The sequence below is a fragment of the Nothobranchius furzeri genome, chromosome 3, assembly GCF_043380555.1.
Source record: "Nothobranchius furzeri strain GRZ-AD chromosome 3, NfurGRZ-RIMD1, whole genome shotgun sequence".
Taxonomy (NCBI): domain Eukaryota; kingdom Metazoa; phylum Chordata; class Actinopteri; order Cyprinodontiformes; family Nothobranchiidae; genus Nothobranchius; species Nothobranchius furzeri.
Window position 1 is genome coordinate 45186193 of NC_091743.1, and position 16959 is coordinate 45203151.

The 16959-nt window shown below is 41.8% G+C and overlaps 1 protein-coding gene across 7 annotated transcripts in view; it reads right to left on the minus strand.

Annotated features, from left to right (window-relative positions):
* itpr1b (inositol 1,4,5-trisphosphate receptor, type 1b) overlaps positions 1-16959 on the minus strand; it is a 206723-nt gene that overhangs the window by 143422 nt on the left and 46342 nt on the right. For 5 of the 7 annotated variants that reach the window (XM_015959905.3, XM_054748785.2, XM_015959910.3 and 2 more), the window contains exons 6-19: positions 16579-16737; positions 13554-13652; positions 13350-13433; positions 13057-13203; positions 12818-12922; positions 12480-12524; positions 12366-12395; positions 11026-11180; positions 4683-4782; positions 4424-4584; positions 4071-4212; positions 3818-3976; positions 3571-3743; positions 958-1077 (exon numbers count right to left, since the gene is read on the minus strand). In XM_015959905.3, the coding sequence (XP_015815391.3) occupies positions 958-1077; positions 3571-3743; positions 3818-3976; positions 4071-4212; positions 4424-4584; positions 4683-4782; positions 11026-11180; positions 12366-12395; positions 12480-12524; positions 12818-12922; positions 13057-13203; positions 13350-13433; positions 13554-13652; positions 16579-16737 (1679 nt within the window). The remainder of the gene's footprint in view (positions 1-957; positions 1078-3570; positions 3744-3817; positions 3977-4070; positions 4213-4423; positions 4585-4682; positions 4783-11025; positions 11181-12365; positions 12396-12479; positions 12525-12817; positions 12923-13056; positions 13204-13349; positions 13434-13553; positions 13653-16578; positions 16738-16959) is intronic. The other 2 variants (XM_054748811.2, XM_015959911.3) reach the window with 1 other exon arrangement.

A 16959-nucleotide genomic window follows, 5' to 3' on the forward strand; every position in this document is an offset into this window, starting at 1 on the left:
GAGAGAGAGAGAGAGAGAGAGAGAGAGAGAGAGAGAGAGAGGAGAAAAAAGACAAACTCGACCGAAGCGGAGCGGAGGCAGTGACCGACGCAGCACGGGCCGTAACGAAAACAGTAACTTTAAATATCAAACCGAAAAAGAGGCGAGCTGAAGAAAATCTAGGGAGTACTGAAGAAACGTGAGCAACAGTGAAGCAAGCACAGAAAGATTCGTTACTGTCTATGTGTGTGCGTGGATGGGTCGGACTGAGACTGCAGTTTTGTGTGTAAGGAGGGGCGGGCGCTCGATGTGACTGGCCAATCACAGAGCGTGAAAACAGTTACCCAATGAGGATTTTCCTTCAGCACGATTACAGATATTTACGAGTTTTACTCGTTTCATGCTCGTATTCGTCAAAAATGCTTTATCCGTACCGGATACTCGTCATAAACAAGTATCCGGCTCATCCCTACTCAAGCCAATAACCAGAAGTCTTCCAGACTCTCTGAAAGATTAACGGGTTTCCACTTTCCACTCAACACCGTGCTGCTGTGCACAACGCTCTCCGAGCTCCTCCTCAGCACTGTCAGCAAAATGTAGGATTTAATGAATTTTGAAATTATTATTAGGTTTTGTAATCATAAAGTTTACATGGTAAGGCTCCTAGAGTGCCCATTGACCTTTTGGTCAGGTTCAGTAACTCACAGAGGGATACTCTGGTATTAATATTCTAGACTCAAAGTGTCACACTTTCATCAGCTGAGGAATCCAAAACACCTGCAAATGGTTCCTGGGCCTTTAGATGGTCTCTCAGTCTAAGATTAATTACTGAAATAAATTTACTTTTGCACCATATTCTAAATTTTCAACCTTCACCTGTAGTGTCAAGGTGTGTTTTTCATAATGTTTAACGCTTAATCATACACAAAATAATTCTATTCTAATAAACTGGAATTCAGGTAAGAATAAGGAGCTCACTTGGTTTCGATGAGGATGTCAGAGTTACTAGAGTCCAGAACTGCGTTGCAGATGAGCTCCTGTGTCACTGGGATGGATTTATTCATAGACACACACAGATCTGACAGGTAGTCCAGAAACCTGCCACCATATGAGAAACATATTCCCAATTAGTGTTGTGGAAATTAGTTAGATGATGCGTTGGTATGTTTTCACATTTACTGTACATACGTAGGAAACAAGAGGAAAAACACATCAAAACTACTCTACAGGACAGAGTAGTTAGAGACAGTTCATAAACAAACCTTAAAGGTGTGGTTCACTCGTTTGCATTTGCAGTGGTCTCTAGTAGGAGGAATGAATGCCTTATAAGTCATACTCTGGGGAAAGTAGCTTAGATGTGCCTGTTTCAGGAAAAAAGTTGCTTCAGACGGCAGGATTTGAGTTTTATTTCCTGATATTTGGACATCTCGCCTTGGATTACATAGAGATTAGATAACAGAAGCGCAGCTCTACCACTGACACTGTTTGCTCTGAAACACTGGTAAATTGCCTGTATTTCTATGGTGCATTTTTAGGGTTCTACAACTCCCCAAGGCACTTCACAACACAATCTCTCATTCCCACGCTGGTGATGATGACCTACAATGTAGTCACAGCTTCCTTGGAGCGCACAGACGAAAGCAGGACTGCCAAGCACTGGCGCCACGGTCTCTTTGACCACTACCAGCAGGCAAGGTGGGTTAAGTGTCTTGCCCAAACACACAACAGCAGCATTCTCTGGCAGAAGCCAGGATCGAGCCTGCAACCTTTTGTAATGTCCAGGATTGGTCAGTTTTCACCTACAGATTGACCTACATGCCACCGGTCATCTGCAGACATAAATTCCATTCTCTAAGGTGGATTTTACATTCTAACTTCCAACAAACCCAGAAGGTTCTGCAGCTCTGAACACATGATAACGTGTTGTCAACATCATGTTCCCTTCTCAAGGTTCTTCTCTGCCAAGCCTGTCTACTTATCTAGGCTGTCCTGCACAGAATAAAGGACTGAACCGTTATAATAGTAAATAACCATATAGTCAAATGAACATTAATGATTGATGAATAATAATAATGTTTGATTAATCTGTGCTTAAATTAATAAGGTTGATTAATCTGTGCTTCGTAGTTTAATGCAAACCAAATTCTTTTCCACACCCAGAACTCAGTTCTTCTAGATACAAGGTTTTGATAAACACACACTCACTATTCAATCACCACACATCACATCCCATCCACTTAGATTCAACCATCACAGTAGTCTGAGGCCTAGTCCACACGTAGCCGGGTTTTTAAAAAAAACGAATATCCGCCCCTCCAAAAACTTGCATCCACACCACCTCGTCTTAAAAAGAAACTCTGTCCACACGTACCCGGATAAAAACGTTGTTAAGGACATGCCAGACCTGTAGGCGGCAGTACTTCCCCCGTTCTTAACCTCGTCCTTCGTCTGTGGTGTTCTGCAAGGAGCAGTAATTCAAACAAACAAGCAAAAAGCGCTTGGACGATTGATAAAGCGAGCGCAGCTCTGAGGGCATCCATGCTGTCGGCTAGTGTAAACACAGGTCGCACACGTGATGTCAGCATTTTTTGTCGCGGAAAGTGACGTCACGGACCTTAAAACTCCGGTTTTGTCCGTCCACACGCAGACACCCAAAACGGAGAAAACGCAGATCTTCACTTTGGCCGGAGTTTTTAAAAAGATCCGTTTTCGTGTGAAAAAACTCCGTTTTCGTGTGGATGACAGTCCAAAACGTAGAAAAATATCTACGTTTTGGCAGATCCCCGGCTACGTGTGGACAGGGCCTTAGTTAAACTTGTCATGTTTTTATTTGTTTACAGAATAAATTTCTTATCTTTTACAAACCTGACTCTGTCTGAATTGAGACGAAGTGTGTTTGATCCCTGAAATGGCAAAGAATCCTAGAATCTTTTGATTAAACATCCAAAGACAAAGCAGGTTGACATTCTATATTTGTATAGAATATCACAGCTTATTGGTCATAAGTAACGGTAATATATGAAGCTTAAAAGCAACAATATTTAACCCTACACTTTCGATTACTGGACAACCTGCTCTACCTCCTGAGCTACTGCTGTCTCTACAATAATGTTTTATCTTCACAAATAACACCTGCCTGGAGGAGTTCTGCCACATGGTGGAGTTGCTAATGCTAACAGTTAGCTTCTATTAGCTTAGACGTTCTCTGCTGTTTCCTGGACGCTAAAACAACAACGAGCTTCCCCGTGATGGGCCAAGATGGGTGAGTCCATGAATGTTAGTGACAGTGTGACGTAGATTTGTCAGGATTTTCTAATCCTAGAGTTTCACCATCTGTTTCCATCAGAAGCTAATGCAGGAGATAGGTGTAGGAGACTATTTTCACGTTCAGCCTGCATGAAAAAACAATTATAGTTGACCAATTATAATCAGAAATAAGATTTTAAATGTTTTTCAGTGAAGCACACCTTTAAGACAACAAGACAAATGACGTGGCCACACACATGCAGCTTCACTACTACTATTAATATATTTCCGTTCATGTTCCACGGACAGATCTGAGATAGCTGCACGTCTTTCTTTACAGCCTACCTCGGCTCCCGGTTCTTCCTCACTAGTGTGACAAATGTGTCTATCTCAGCAGCGGTGATGTGTTTTTCCAGCAACTTCCGATTGTTATGGAGAAGAGCTGTTATTGTGTCCTCTGCCAACACATCATATCCAATCTGCTTCTGCATGAAACGGAACTGCTTGGCGATATATTCCTGTGAAGATGAAATGAAAATGGAAGAAAACGCTTCACTGAGAGTCTTAAATAGCGCTGTGGAGTTAAACCCACTTGGTTCTTCCTGTAATCCTGCTGAGAATGGCGGAGGACCCTGTAGCAAAGCCTACAGATGTGTCTGAACGGAGCGTGGCGCTGATCCCCTAGCTCCTCCAGGCGCAGCATGGGGCCATCACCACTATCTGTGAAGGGGGCTTGGAGAAGTTTGAAAATCTGTTGAAGACAAAATAAATAAATAAATAAATAAAAAGCCGTTTCTAAAGATTTGCTAATGTAACTTTTTAAATCAGACCACAATAAAGCCAACCTGTTTAAGAATGTTTTGCTCCCTCATTAGTTTTTGTCTTTCTCTGTTTGGTTTGTTGACCATGATCTCCAGAACATCCTGGCCACTGTTGGGAATGTCTACCACAAAGAAAACCAGATCTTCCAGGAGCTTGGTCACAAACCTGAGGGGTACGCAAATCAGGAAGACGAAAAAAGACAATGTTGCTCACTATAAACATTTAACCCCACAACTTGTTGAATGTTTTAGTGAAACATGTTTCCCATCTGTCTGAAATACTCTACACTAATGATATAACATCTGATGAAGAACATTCTAGGTTCACACAACAAAACTGGATCATTTTGAACATTTTTGACCAGTTCCAGGCATACCTCCTTTCATTTTGTGTGATGGTGCCTTTCTCCAGTTTGCCAGCGATGGAAGCCAACACTTTACTTGCATCATTAGCAAAGTCTAAATCACGCACTTCTGATGGAGGCACTGGGACTATTGCAAAGGCTTCCTTATCTTCCTTTATTCCTGATGTTCCAATCTAAAAAAAGACATTCAACAATTTATTAAAAAATAGACATTTTTCTAATCAGTTCAAACCATATTACACTTGGAGTACTACAGTAACCATCTCCTCACCCGTAGCATGACAGGTTTCTCCTCCTCTTTGTCGATAGGGATGTTGGTGCTATGAACCCATGTGCCGGAGCACAAGTGTCTCAACCTGACGTAGGAACTCCTGGAGGTCAGAGAGAGTGGAGAAAAATGGATGCAAATCAAACTGCTAATGGTAATTCAATGTGGCAAAAGACACTAGACATGAGATAGAGTTAAGAATGGACACAGTGATTGTACACTATGTGTCACATTAAAGGTGGGGTAAGAGAAAACAGAGAATGTTGGTCTTCGTGGAGTTAGGAAAAGCTTGTTGGAGTTAACCAGCCACACAATACAAGACCAAACTCTATAAAGAAATGTGTTGAAAATGATGTGGGGATGCTGTCTATAGAGGAGATGGTTGAACGCAGATGCTGCACTACATACGTGTAAAGTTAAAGTTAGTCCCATTAGTCATCTCCACACACTGGCCAATTTGACCCATCCCCGTGGGGAGTGGGGAGCTGCAGCTGTGGCAGCGCTCGGGCACTATTTGATGATTAGGTGATCCCATTTATTAAAGTCTTTGATATGAGCCGACTGGATTTGAACCCTGACCTCCCAGTCCCAGGGCAGACGCTCATACTACTAGGCCACTGAGTAGGTGGCAAAGAGGAACACAGAATCATTAAAAGCAGCAGAAGAAGGTCCAGCAGACAAAGACTTGGGACTTTCTAGAAAGAGTGTGTCCCATTACATCTGAAATAAAGCCAAAACTGCATTTCAGGGTCAGACATGGTGGTGGCAGTGTGATGGTCTGGGGCTGCTTTGCTACTTCAGAACTTGGAACACTTTCCAATATTGATGGAACTTTAAATTCTGTTCTCTAGCAGAAAATCCTGTAGGAAAACATCTGACATTAGACCTTTAACAGGTTATTTATGCTGGAAAATTCCAGCATAATTTTTGAAGGAGTTTCTAATATATTTGGAAACATTACCAAAGTGTCTCCATTATATTGCATATGTTGTAGGAGCTGAGTGCCATGTCAATGGAATTTTGAACATGTTCAAACATTTTATATCATAAGTGTTTACAGAACTAGGTTGAATCAGGTACAGGTACATCTAATCAATACAACTCCCTCACAGTAGAGGCTAACAACTCATCAGGAGGCAGGGACGATGGGTACTCATAGGTAGTTTCTGTTCATTAAGCAACAACAGACAACTACAGCTTATACGCATGACCCCCTATATTCCAGTCAGAATTGACAAAGCTCCTCGAATGAAAAGCAAAAAGTCTTCAAGAAACCAAAGAAGTCTAGCTTCTTCATTTGAACCCCCTTGGGTTACCAAAGGTTCAGATTAACTTGAAATTTAGTGAACTAACCGTTCACAACCCCGTGAGAGACTGGTTTTAGAAAATCTGCGTATTTGCAGTAGAAAATCTTTGCCAAAAGATTTGTGCAATAATGAGACTTTTATTTTACTTCTACAAAATTCTAATTTTATATTAGATAATACACAAAACAGGAAGGCTTGCCATCAAATTTAAAACCCGTCCCTCATTAATTACAAGTCAGGTAGGATGGCTCGCTGGCTATTTCAAGGCGAGTGCATTTCAAGTGTGTTGCTCGCTTGTGACATGTTGAAGACCCCTACTCTAACCACTGCACCTGTTACATAAAAATAGTCACCTAACAAACATTTCTTTGGGGCTGCCAAGCACCTTTCAGCCGAATCTTATAGCTGTGCTTTGTCATAAAGTCTATCTAATTATTTAGGTCACCAAGCAGAATTGGGATCACTACTGAGTGACTAAGGACGTTTTTACACACAATGCTAGTTGGATCCATTCACTTACTGTGTTTTGATAATGATAAATGACCCACACTTGTATAGCACCTTTCAGAGTCAAGAGGACTCCAAAGCGCTTTACACAGTGTATCATTCATCCATTCACACACACATTCTTTATTCACAGAAAGATAGATTTCATGAAAAAGCACTGCAAACCTCCATACAAACTCCGTATGAGCTTCAGGTCGCTGGTGTTCCACACGGTTCCACAGTTAGCTCCGGTTGTAGCTAGGTAGCTACCTCCATTAGCTTAGCTCCCACCTCCGCGTTAGCTTTGGGTTAGCTTCAGGTTAGCTTGTAGCTACATCGCTTCAGCTTGACCGGGTGTCGTCATTTGATCCCAGCCTTACAGCCCCACCCTCAGCTCCTCCTCTCTTCCCTTTTGTGGAATTGTCTGGGCTTGACGGAACCTGTGACATGGTCAAAACGGCGGTGGTGGCCACCTCCCGTTTTAGCTCAAAAACTTATTATTGGAGTCTATGGAAACACATTGTCCATATGTGTGTGTGTGTGTGTGTGTGTGTGTGTGTGTGTGTGTGTGTGTGTGTGTATGTGTGTGTGTATGTGTGTGTGTGAGTGTGTGTGTGAGTGTGTGTGTGTGTGTGTGTGTGTGTGTGTGTGTGTGTGTGTGTGTGTGTGTGTGTGTGTGTGTGTGTGTGTGTGTGTGTGTGTGTGTGTGTGTGTGTGTGTGTGTGGTATTAACTGACTCCTGGCTGGGGTCTGAGAGATGGGGTCATTTCATGCAGAGCAGACAAAATATGCAGAGACAAGGATAATCGGCAGCCTAACTTTACAACTACAATTTCACTTCTAAAAACTAAAAATAGCTGGCAACAAGATTTAAAGAACAATCGGTTGGCTTGGTTGAGCTAATTTAAAAGTGCAAAAGAACCATAATGAAGTGTTCTTATTGTTTTCTCTGAAGGTGCCACATTCAGGGTGGCTCCTTTTGCTTTAAAGTGACAGTGTGTATTTTTCCTAGCGATAGGGGGCAGTAGGTACCTAAATCATTGCAAGCAAGCAGTATTTCTGTGTTGGAGTAAGACCTTACCAACGGATGTCCATTAGGGTCAAAAAGCCAAAATATCAAGCACATCAGACTCTCTTTCATCACTGGCAACAAGTGAAGAGGTAAGTGGCCTGTATTTGATACAGCACCTTCTAGAGTCCTGGAACCCCACAAGGCGCTTTACAACACAATCGGTCATTCACCCACTCACACACACATTCACACACTGGTAGTGAGCCACAGCTGCCCTGACAGAGGCGAGGCTGCCGAGCACTGGCGCCAACGGTCCCACCGACCACCACCAGCAGGCAAAGTGGGTTAGGTATAGGGCTGGGCGATATGGCAAAAATAGAATATCACGATTTTTCCAATATTTTATCACAATTTCGATTTTATCACGATTTTTTATCCATGAATAGCATAACTTCAATTGCGTATTAAAGAAGAGAAACATTGAATAAACAAACATTTATTCATATTAAGGATAATCAACACAGTGCTCACACACTTATATTTTAAACTCACAATAGAGATGATAAAAGCCCTGAGAGAAACAATTACAAAAATCTTTTTTTCTCGTTTTTCAAGTAACTTAACATAAATTAAAATCTTAAACATATTTAAAGTGCAAACATGTCAATTGCAAACGTATTGTGCAAACATTAACTTGTTCAAAATACTATGCAGCTCCCAGTTGCTCATGTAGTGGATAGTTAAGCTCAAATACGGCTCTGATGTGCGGCTGGACCAGAGATCGCTTGTGGTAGCAAAAAACTGCACATTCTGAATATTTTCTGCAACGCTCACGTTGCATTAAGCGTACATGCGTGGAATGGCGGTGTTCGAAAAATACTTGCGGATGGAAAACTCGTAGCGCGGATCCAATGTTTTTATCATGTTCCTACTGTTCGCACGGGACACAAATCTTTAACCAAGTGGTACGTCACTGCATCTGTCACGCTGTTCCATCGTCTGCTGTCTCTGTCGTAAGGAGTGAGTTTTGTGAGTGTTTCTGTTAGCGGTTGCTGCCTGGAAGAAGCACTAGCCGCTGCAGCCGCAGGCTTTTTAGCTTTAGCTGCCAGCTGGCTCTCATTGTATTGTCTGGGATGCCTTCTTTTCAAGTGATTAAACACGTTTGTGGTGTTGCCATCACTTGCCTTGATGCTCTCCTTGCAAATGACGTTTCGCTGCTCTTTGTCATCTGGTGAAAAACCAAACCAGTTCCATATAACAGACGAGGCGTTCCTCTTCGGAACGAAAACCTCGCTGTCGCTCAGCCGCGGCCAAAGCCATGTTCACACACAGGTGAAAACAAGCGGGGCACTAATATATTACTATGACTCACTCTGATTGGTTAAGGGTCAAACAAAGGCGTGTCATTCGCCTGAGGTAAGTTCCCTTTTCATTCAGAGGCACAAATTCAACAGCAGAGCTGTGAATCGTGATAAAAAGGTCTCTCAAATATGACAGACCATCAGATGTGTAGATCGTAAAACGGTCTAAAATCGTCATATCGCCCAGCCCTAGTTAGGTATCTTGCCCAAGAACACAACGACAGCGTCAGACTGTTCGTGGCTCAAACCTGCAACCTTCCGATCACAGGGAGAGCACTTAGCTCCTGTGCCACCGTCGCCCACATGTGTAAAGCAACAACAGTTAAGAAGGGTGAACGTTTTGTAACCTTTTGTAACAAATCCGTTAATGCACTTTGTCCTCATGGGCTCCCGTCGAAGGAAACACGGCATCTAATATGGCGTCGCCCAGAGACTTAGACCTGCTCCCATGTATTTTAGATCTGATTTTCATGGTTATACAGTATGCTACAAACCCGCCAATATTTTTCAACAACTGGGCATTATTTATTTCATTTTCAACAACATTTTGATGGATATTTCCAGAAATGAATGGTAAAAATTGCACATTCTCTCTTTAAACAGAAAACCAAGGTAAGATTTTGTGATTGAAGGTTTCTGCCAGATAACGAGGGAGGTTGGTACAGAGAGGGCTTACGTAATCTCTGGTTTTATTTGAGTTTTCACACCAGACGATTACTTCCTTAAAGGGGCATTATGGAAGTTTGACAGCCAAAACATGTATAGAAATAATAAATGCCTTCTTCATACATTCTCCTGCAATGCCCTGGTCCTGTAGAATGAGCCCTGGCATTTTTACTGTGATTGCCTGTTTTTCTGTAAAATCACAGAAAAAGAGAGCTGCTCGGGTCGAGCAGGCTGCTTCATGCGCGTTGACACTCAAGCATGGCCCGTAGCATTTGCTATCAGTAGCTTTAGCAGCAAAGAGTGAGGTTGTGCCAACTCAGCGACTTTGTCGCTGTTCCTAACGCCTAGAGATGAACCTAGCTACATTTCTGAGGACCCTTAGCTACTTTCTTCTAGATATTTCCTGCAAATTAGCAACAAAATAGCCATTTTCGCTCCGAACCGTTCTTTGAACGTTGTTTCAGCTGTCATCAAGGATATAAATGTTACAGATACAAAAGACATCACTGGCGCTTTAGCTCACCTAGTAAGGTGTTGGACTGCCGTGCAAATGACCCAGGTTCGATTCTGGATGTGAACATAGTTTATTTTGAGTTTCTTTTTAACATTAATGGTATTTTTTTTTACAGTAAGATGCCCAAATTTTTATTTGAGACTCGCCGAACGGCATTGAATTCACAGATAAAAAAGATGTGGGTTCAACTTCCATTTTGGAACAATTTTTCAAGCAAGGGAAGGGCATGATCTGAGCATGCAGGGGGACTGACCCATCATAAACCTTTGTCTGCTGTGCTGAAGAGAAAGGTACAGAACCAAATTATTTAATTAATTAGCTGCGTGTTCTCCTGTTCTCTGTCCTCCGGGCCACATACACATGCACGGGACTGTCTCAGCTGTTATTTTCGTTAAGGAGTGTGCACGTACAGCATGCACGCCTCATGTACGAGGATACTATTGAAGCTGCCCTTACGCTTTTGGCCTGAGGGGGCAATCGCGAGCATAAAAATTCAAAACTCCGTAAAGTCCCTTTAATACTACTTCAATGGTGAGATTTTGATGGGCAGTGCAAACACACACTCAGGTGTCAAATGCTTATTTGTAAGTTGAAAAACAAACTGAATCTCCCACTACAGTCTTTTTAATAAATAATTTGTGTAATTAAAACAGCCAAAGAGTGACTGAAAACATCTGGTTAGAACTGGTTCTTGTTACCACAAATGAACACATTTCATTACCTCAGAAACCAAATTGTTCAGAAATTCCCCGAACAGAACTCACAAGGTGACTGAAGTCACACTCTGAAGTCTTGCCGTGATGACATCACTGTGGTCTTTTTGATAAACCAGTGTTGGGTTTAGATGTTTGTCATTTGTCAAAACAGTTCCCCCAAATTTTTCAACGTTCCTGCTGCTGCTCTTCAACCCTTGCTTTATTTATTTTTATCATCTCAGTTGCTGAGATAACAAGTGGACGACACCAAAACCTTTAAATATTTCAGTATGTATATGTCTTACCTGGGCACCATGGAGTCCCCTCCTCTCAGAGTGGTGGGGTCCAGCTCAAAGATGGAGGAGAGATCCATACCATCAGGAACAGGCGACAGAGTGTACATGATTTTCTCCTGGGGAGCTCGGAGGCGGCCTCGAGGCGCTTCATTATCTCCATCCAGCTGGAAGAGAAGAAATTCGCTGAGCAACTTCTAACAAAAAGCCGCAAAAGGCAAACTAGAATATGTGCAAATATGCACAAAAAAGTCCCTAAAAGCTGGTCGTCACTGAAACAGAATTCAAGATTTAATATTCAGTCTAAAAGAAAGTTTTACAAAATAAAACATTTATCTCTCAAAAGCATTACGCTCCAATCTTATGATTAAAATGTGTTTTTAATCCATGATCAAAAACATGTATGGCTTAATTAAAACTCTACAATGTTGAAACTTTTTTCTAACTTTTATAACATCTCTACCTCTTTAACAGGATTAGTATAATCCTCAAATAATCTGCAGTGTTAAAGCTGCTTTCCGGAGTTTTCCTCTTTCAGAAATCATGTATGATTTGTCAGAAATCCGTAAAAGTGATTATCTTATCATGTACTGTGATATAATATAAGCAATAAGTCTTTTTTTTTTTTTTGCTAAGCACGCCCCCTGCCCGGCAGAGCTCCGTGCAACAGGAAACTGAGCGCCGACCAGAACTAACCAAAAGCGTTAGACTGCCGCTTAGACGCTTCGCATTTAAGGAATACCTCGGCTGATGGAGAGTTGATGAACTTTTCACGGACAAGAAAGTCTCTAAAATATAAATATATGAAAGCACAGCATGACATGAGAATAATACTCGTAAAACAACGCGTTTTAGCTCTGTTTGTCGGCTACAGAAACACATTTATAAACAGAAACGTGAAGTTGCCATATTAAAAAAACAAAGGAGCAGCGGTTTTGTGTGATACGCTTGTCAGCCACTAGATGGTGCCATTGGATAAGAGAAATACTCCGGAAAGAAGCTTTAAACATGCTCGCTAGCCTATACTAGAAAAATCTAATTACTACAGGTTGCAAGTGCTATTGTCATTTGTTAATTAGATACCTACTTAATAAAGGTAAAAAAATAAGTTGTGTTTTGAATATATATCATTATGCAATAAACATTTAAAAAATGTCTAATTTCTGATGAGTAATTTAGCCTTGTAGGTTTAAAATGGGTTAAATAAGGTAGAACAGTGACACCCTGTGGTTATCCGATGCCCCCACCAACATAACGATAAATTGATTTTGTAGTACCGCAACATAATATACTTCATTTACAAAAACTAAATTATAGCTAAGCTACTGAAGCTCATTAAATTATGACAATACCTGGAAATTAAAGGGTGTAAAGTCCACCACCTATAGCAGAAAGCGAAGACCCAGAAGATGAGTTCAGAGGAGAAGCACAGAGCACTGACAGAGGGAGAGCTTAAGCTAACTTACAGCAGATCGCTGTTCAGCATTCTCCTCCTCGTAGTCTGGATTCACCTAGAAAACCCAGAGACACCCGGTCCTCAGCATCAGGCACTTTAAAGTGCTACCACACTGCCAGACACAGTCATGTAAAGCAGTCTTTACCTCTTACAGATCTCTTCTACAAAAATAAAAGAACTCTACAGGGTGGGGGGTGTTTCTTTACAGCATAGCCTTAACTGAATTTGCTAAATTGTGAATGTGGAAAATCAGATGTGAGACTAAGCCATCAGCTTGCAGCATCCTTTAGAAACAAGAACAGGACAAATAGGAGGAATATGAAATAAGGTGAATACAGTGGCACACACCTCACCCACCTCTGCAGCCAGGTAACAGCCTGTGGCCAAATGTTTGAACCTAAACAGGCTGTTCCAGTAGCCTGCCCCTCCTCTGCATGGATCATGGTGGACCACCTGTTAACAAGCAAGAGATCTTATAAACCTCTGCTTCATGGCTGGATCACTGCGCTTCTGAGTAAAAATTGTTTATAGAAACAACATAGACAAATAAATGTAGGTTTTTCTTTTTTAGAACATGGTGCACTAACCTCCACTTCCCATAATGCTTTGCTGCTTGTGGCTGAAGTTGCAGATTGCCGGCCAGTGGTTCGAAGGAACACATACTGCTTCTTCCTGTGGTCGTCGCAAGTAAGAAACTTTTCCTGCTCTGCATGGAACAACCGAACGACGTCACCCTGCAGTCACGCCCAAATCAATGCAAGGACAAAAATTACGAAGAAGACTATTTCATGACATTCAAGATAACATTCTGATCAGTGGTTTTCATTTCCGATCAGTGAAGATGCATAGAAACATTAGAAAAAGCCGCTCTGGTACCAACCCCTTTGAGTATCGTCTCCTTGTTGTCGCTCCATTTCATGAACAGAACAACCTTCCAACTTGTGTTGCAATTCACCGAATTAACCTGAAAGAAAAAACAAACCAAGTGAACATTTTAAACATGTGTAAGATGGAGTTTAAATGTCAACTTTGGACTAATTCTCAACATTATTTTAATAAAACAACTTTATAAAACATTAGTCACCTCATTGCAACCTGGGTTGTCCACGAGCTGATGGCTGCTGGCATGAAGAGGCTGTCCTGCATTTACTGGATTAAGGACAACTTTGTCACCAATCACCACCTGCAGAGGCAACAAGTGCACAACAACAGGATGCTAATCATTTCCAAAATGAAACACTTGCCAACTGGGAAGCAAACGTCCTTTAATTTGCTAAAACCCAACAAATACCAACAGTCTGGGTTTACATTAATGATGCTATTCTTCACATGAGCACTAGAGGGAGCCAACACTGTTTTAAGCATGATGGAACAGGCAGAAAAGCACAAAGCAGAAACAACCATTAATAAAAATTGTATTTTAATGTAATAAAACTTTAATGCTTCTCAACAACTTTCCACCATAAGATAACCTTAGCGGTAATATATCTAATAGGAACTGAAACAAATATTTACTCCTCAACAGAACCCCATCATGTTCTCAGAGAATAAACACAAACTAGTGTGCTCTAAAATGAAACTACCTCCTGGTCCTTTAGAGAAGGGATCAAATGCAGCGGGCAAATCATATCAAATGGATTAATTAAGTCTAACTTCATTAGCCACTTAGCCAGCTTAACTCAATCATGAGTCACAATCAGAAATGGCTGCTTGAGCAGCCGCAGTGTTGTCACTGAGTCAGCAGATTTTCAGGTTCAGATCAAATAAAACAGGCAAGCATTTTGGTAATATTATGTTGTCTTTTTTTTAATCAAGGTCATTTTTATCAAAGGGAATTTCTGTGCAAATATTAAGTGTTTTATAACATCCCATCTAAATGACCAGTGGCAGATTTCTAATAAAGAAACAAAAAAAATACAGAAAGTGTTAAGTTTTTGTTCATTCCTGGTGAACTCTGAAGAAAATAAATCAGTGATGCTGTAGGGATGTGCTAATAAATTGGCCTGTGTGATTTATTGGATGTCTACTAATTTAAAAAACATGAATATTAAGCCAAAAAACATTTATGTGCACTTATTTTCTCTTAAAAATATACACTAAAAAAGTATAGTTCAATTAACTGTACTGTTAAAATACTGGTGTAAAAAAATTCAAAGGTACCCAGCCATATATACTGTATGTCAGTGCAAAGTATCTTTATGCACATCCATGCTTTCGTTCTTTTTTTAAACACAGAAACAGTTTTGTTTACCTGTCTGTAGCTACAGTTTCGCCGACGGCTGCCGGCTTCTTCAGGCTGACGCTGATGGTGGCGCGTCACTTCCTTCTCCGTTTATCTGCGGGCAGCAGAGGACGTTGTCGCCCTCTACTGCCCGCTCTCCCCTCTCCGACGATGCAGTCCCATGCGTGGTCCAGCGTGTAAACTCCGTCGTCCCTGTTCATGGTCCCACATCCACGTCTCCTTATCTCGATTGCTTCCTTGATCCATCTTTTGTATTTTTGTTGTTCGGTGGTTATGATCCGTGTGCTGTCCCAGTCCATTATATGGTTTTCTCAGCCGTAACAGATCATTGCTTAAGAGAAAACCATATAATGGACTGGGACAGCACACGGATCATAACCACCGAACAACAAAAATACAAAAGATGGATCAAGGAAGCAATCGAGATAAGGAGACGTGGATGTGGGACCATGAACAGGGACGACGGAGTTTACACGCTGGACCACGCATGGGACTGCATCGTCGGAGAGGGGAGAGCGGGCAGTAGAGGGCGACAACGTCCTCTGCTGCCCGCAGATAAACGGAGAAGGAAGTGACGCGCCACCATCAGCGTCAGCCTGAAGAAGCCGGCAGCCGTCGGCGAAACCGTAGCTACAAACAGGTAAACAAAACTGTTTGTGTTTAAAAAAAGAACGAAAGCATGGATTTAGAAAGACACAGCAAGAACACACCTAAGATCTTTATGCACATTTTCCATATAAATAAAACAGCTGATCTGTGGAATTTCACAGGTGATGAAGGCAACTGAGAGGTCAAGAAAAAAGCAGCTTCCCCGAGACTAAAATCGAGGCTCTTGTGGGTGAGGTAGAGTTGTGACAGCATAAATAAACAGAAGGCGTACAAGTGGCACTGCACAAACGGCACAGGGCCAAAACCTTCTGTGGATAACACAGAAGCTCATCACCAGCCAAATCAGACTCCCCTCACTCACTCGTGTATGAACATTTGCTGCTGTATGGACATACTGATATGATCCCTGAATGCAACAGATTTTCAATCTTAATCTCAGTTTAAAGACGGCATGAGGGCGGACCGGTGTGTGTGTGTGTGTGTGTGTGTGTGTGTGTGTGTGAGTGTGTGTGTGTGTGTGGTGTGTGTGTGTGTGTGTGTGTGTGTGTGTGTGTGTGTGTGTGTGCATACAAGTCTGAAAATGTGGCTTAAACTCACCATTAGCCATCTCACCGCATATGCTGCCAGTGTCCCCATCACTAGAATGCGTGTGCACAACAGTGAAGCTGCACACATTTTCTGAGTGAATTTCAGAAATGAGGCCCCATGTCATTTAATTTGTTGACTTTGTAATATTGTCCAATAATGGCAAGACAACTCGACTAACCAGCTCAGTGGTCTAGTGGTAGAGTGTCCGCCCTGAGACTGGGAGATCAGGGTTCGATTCCTGGTTGGGTCATACCAAAGACTTAGAAATAAATGGGACCCAATGCCTCCCTGCTTGACACTCAGCATTAAGAGGTTGCATTGGGGGGTTAAACCACCAAATGGTTCACGAGCGCGGCTGTGTCTGCAGCTCACCACTCCCCCAGGGGATGGGTCAAATGCGGATAACAAATTTCGCACACACATCAGTGTGTGTGACAACTAACATGAATTTAATTTTGACTTTAACTTGACTACTTGTCCAACAACAAGACAAATTGGTTTAAATGAAGACAGATAATTGGTGGTCAACATTCTTCAAATTTGGAAAATGGAACATGTTAAAAACTTGAGCTCAGACGTAGTGACTGTATGGGCGAATGCTGTTTTGAAAATCTAAGCTTCACTTCTCCTAGGCATAATTAGCTTTAATCCCACACCGCGTTCTACCCACACTGTCTCCCAGGGATCTCAGCTTGTAGAAGGGCTGGATGTAGAACCAGGATCCCTCATTTCCCGCCAAGTCCAGAGTCACTCTCATGGCATTCTTCTCCAAGAGCGCGGGTAGACGCTTGTTCACAGTCAGGTATTTATTGCTTTTCAAGTGTAGCAGCTGTTGACAAAACAGAAAGTGTGTCACATAGTTGCAAAATACCCAACAACTGCTTTTCAGGCAGAAGTGGAGGTGCATGCATACAGAATGAGGAAAATCTGGTACAGCCAGATTAAATGAAACATTTTCAAAAAGATCACCTGTCCTGGAAATGTTGGTTTCTTTAAACATGTCAATAGATCAGCTATTATACTGTGAAACTCCACAAAACATCCATCCATT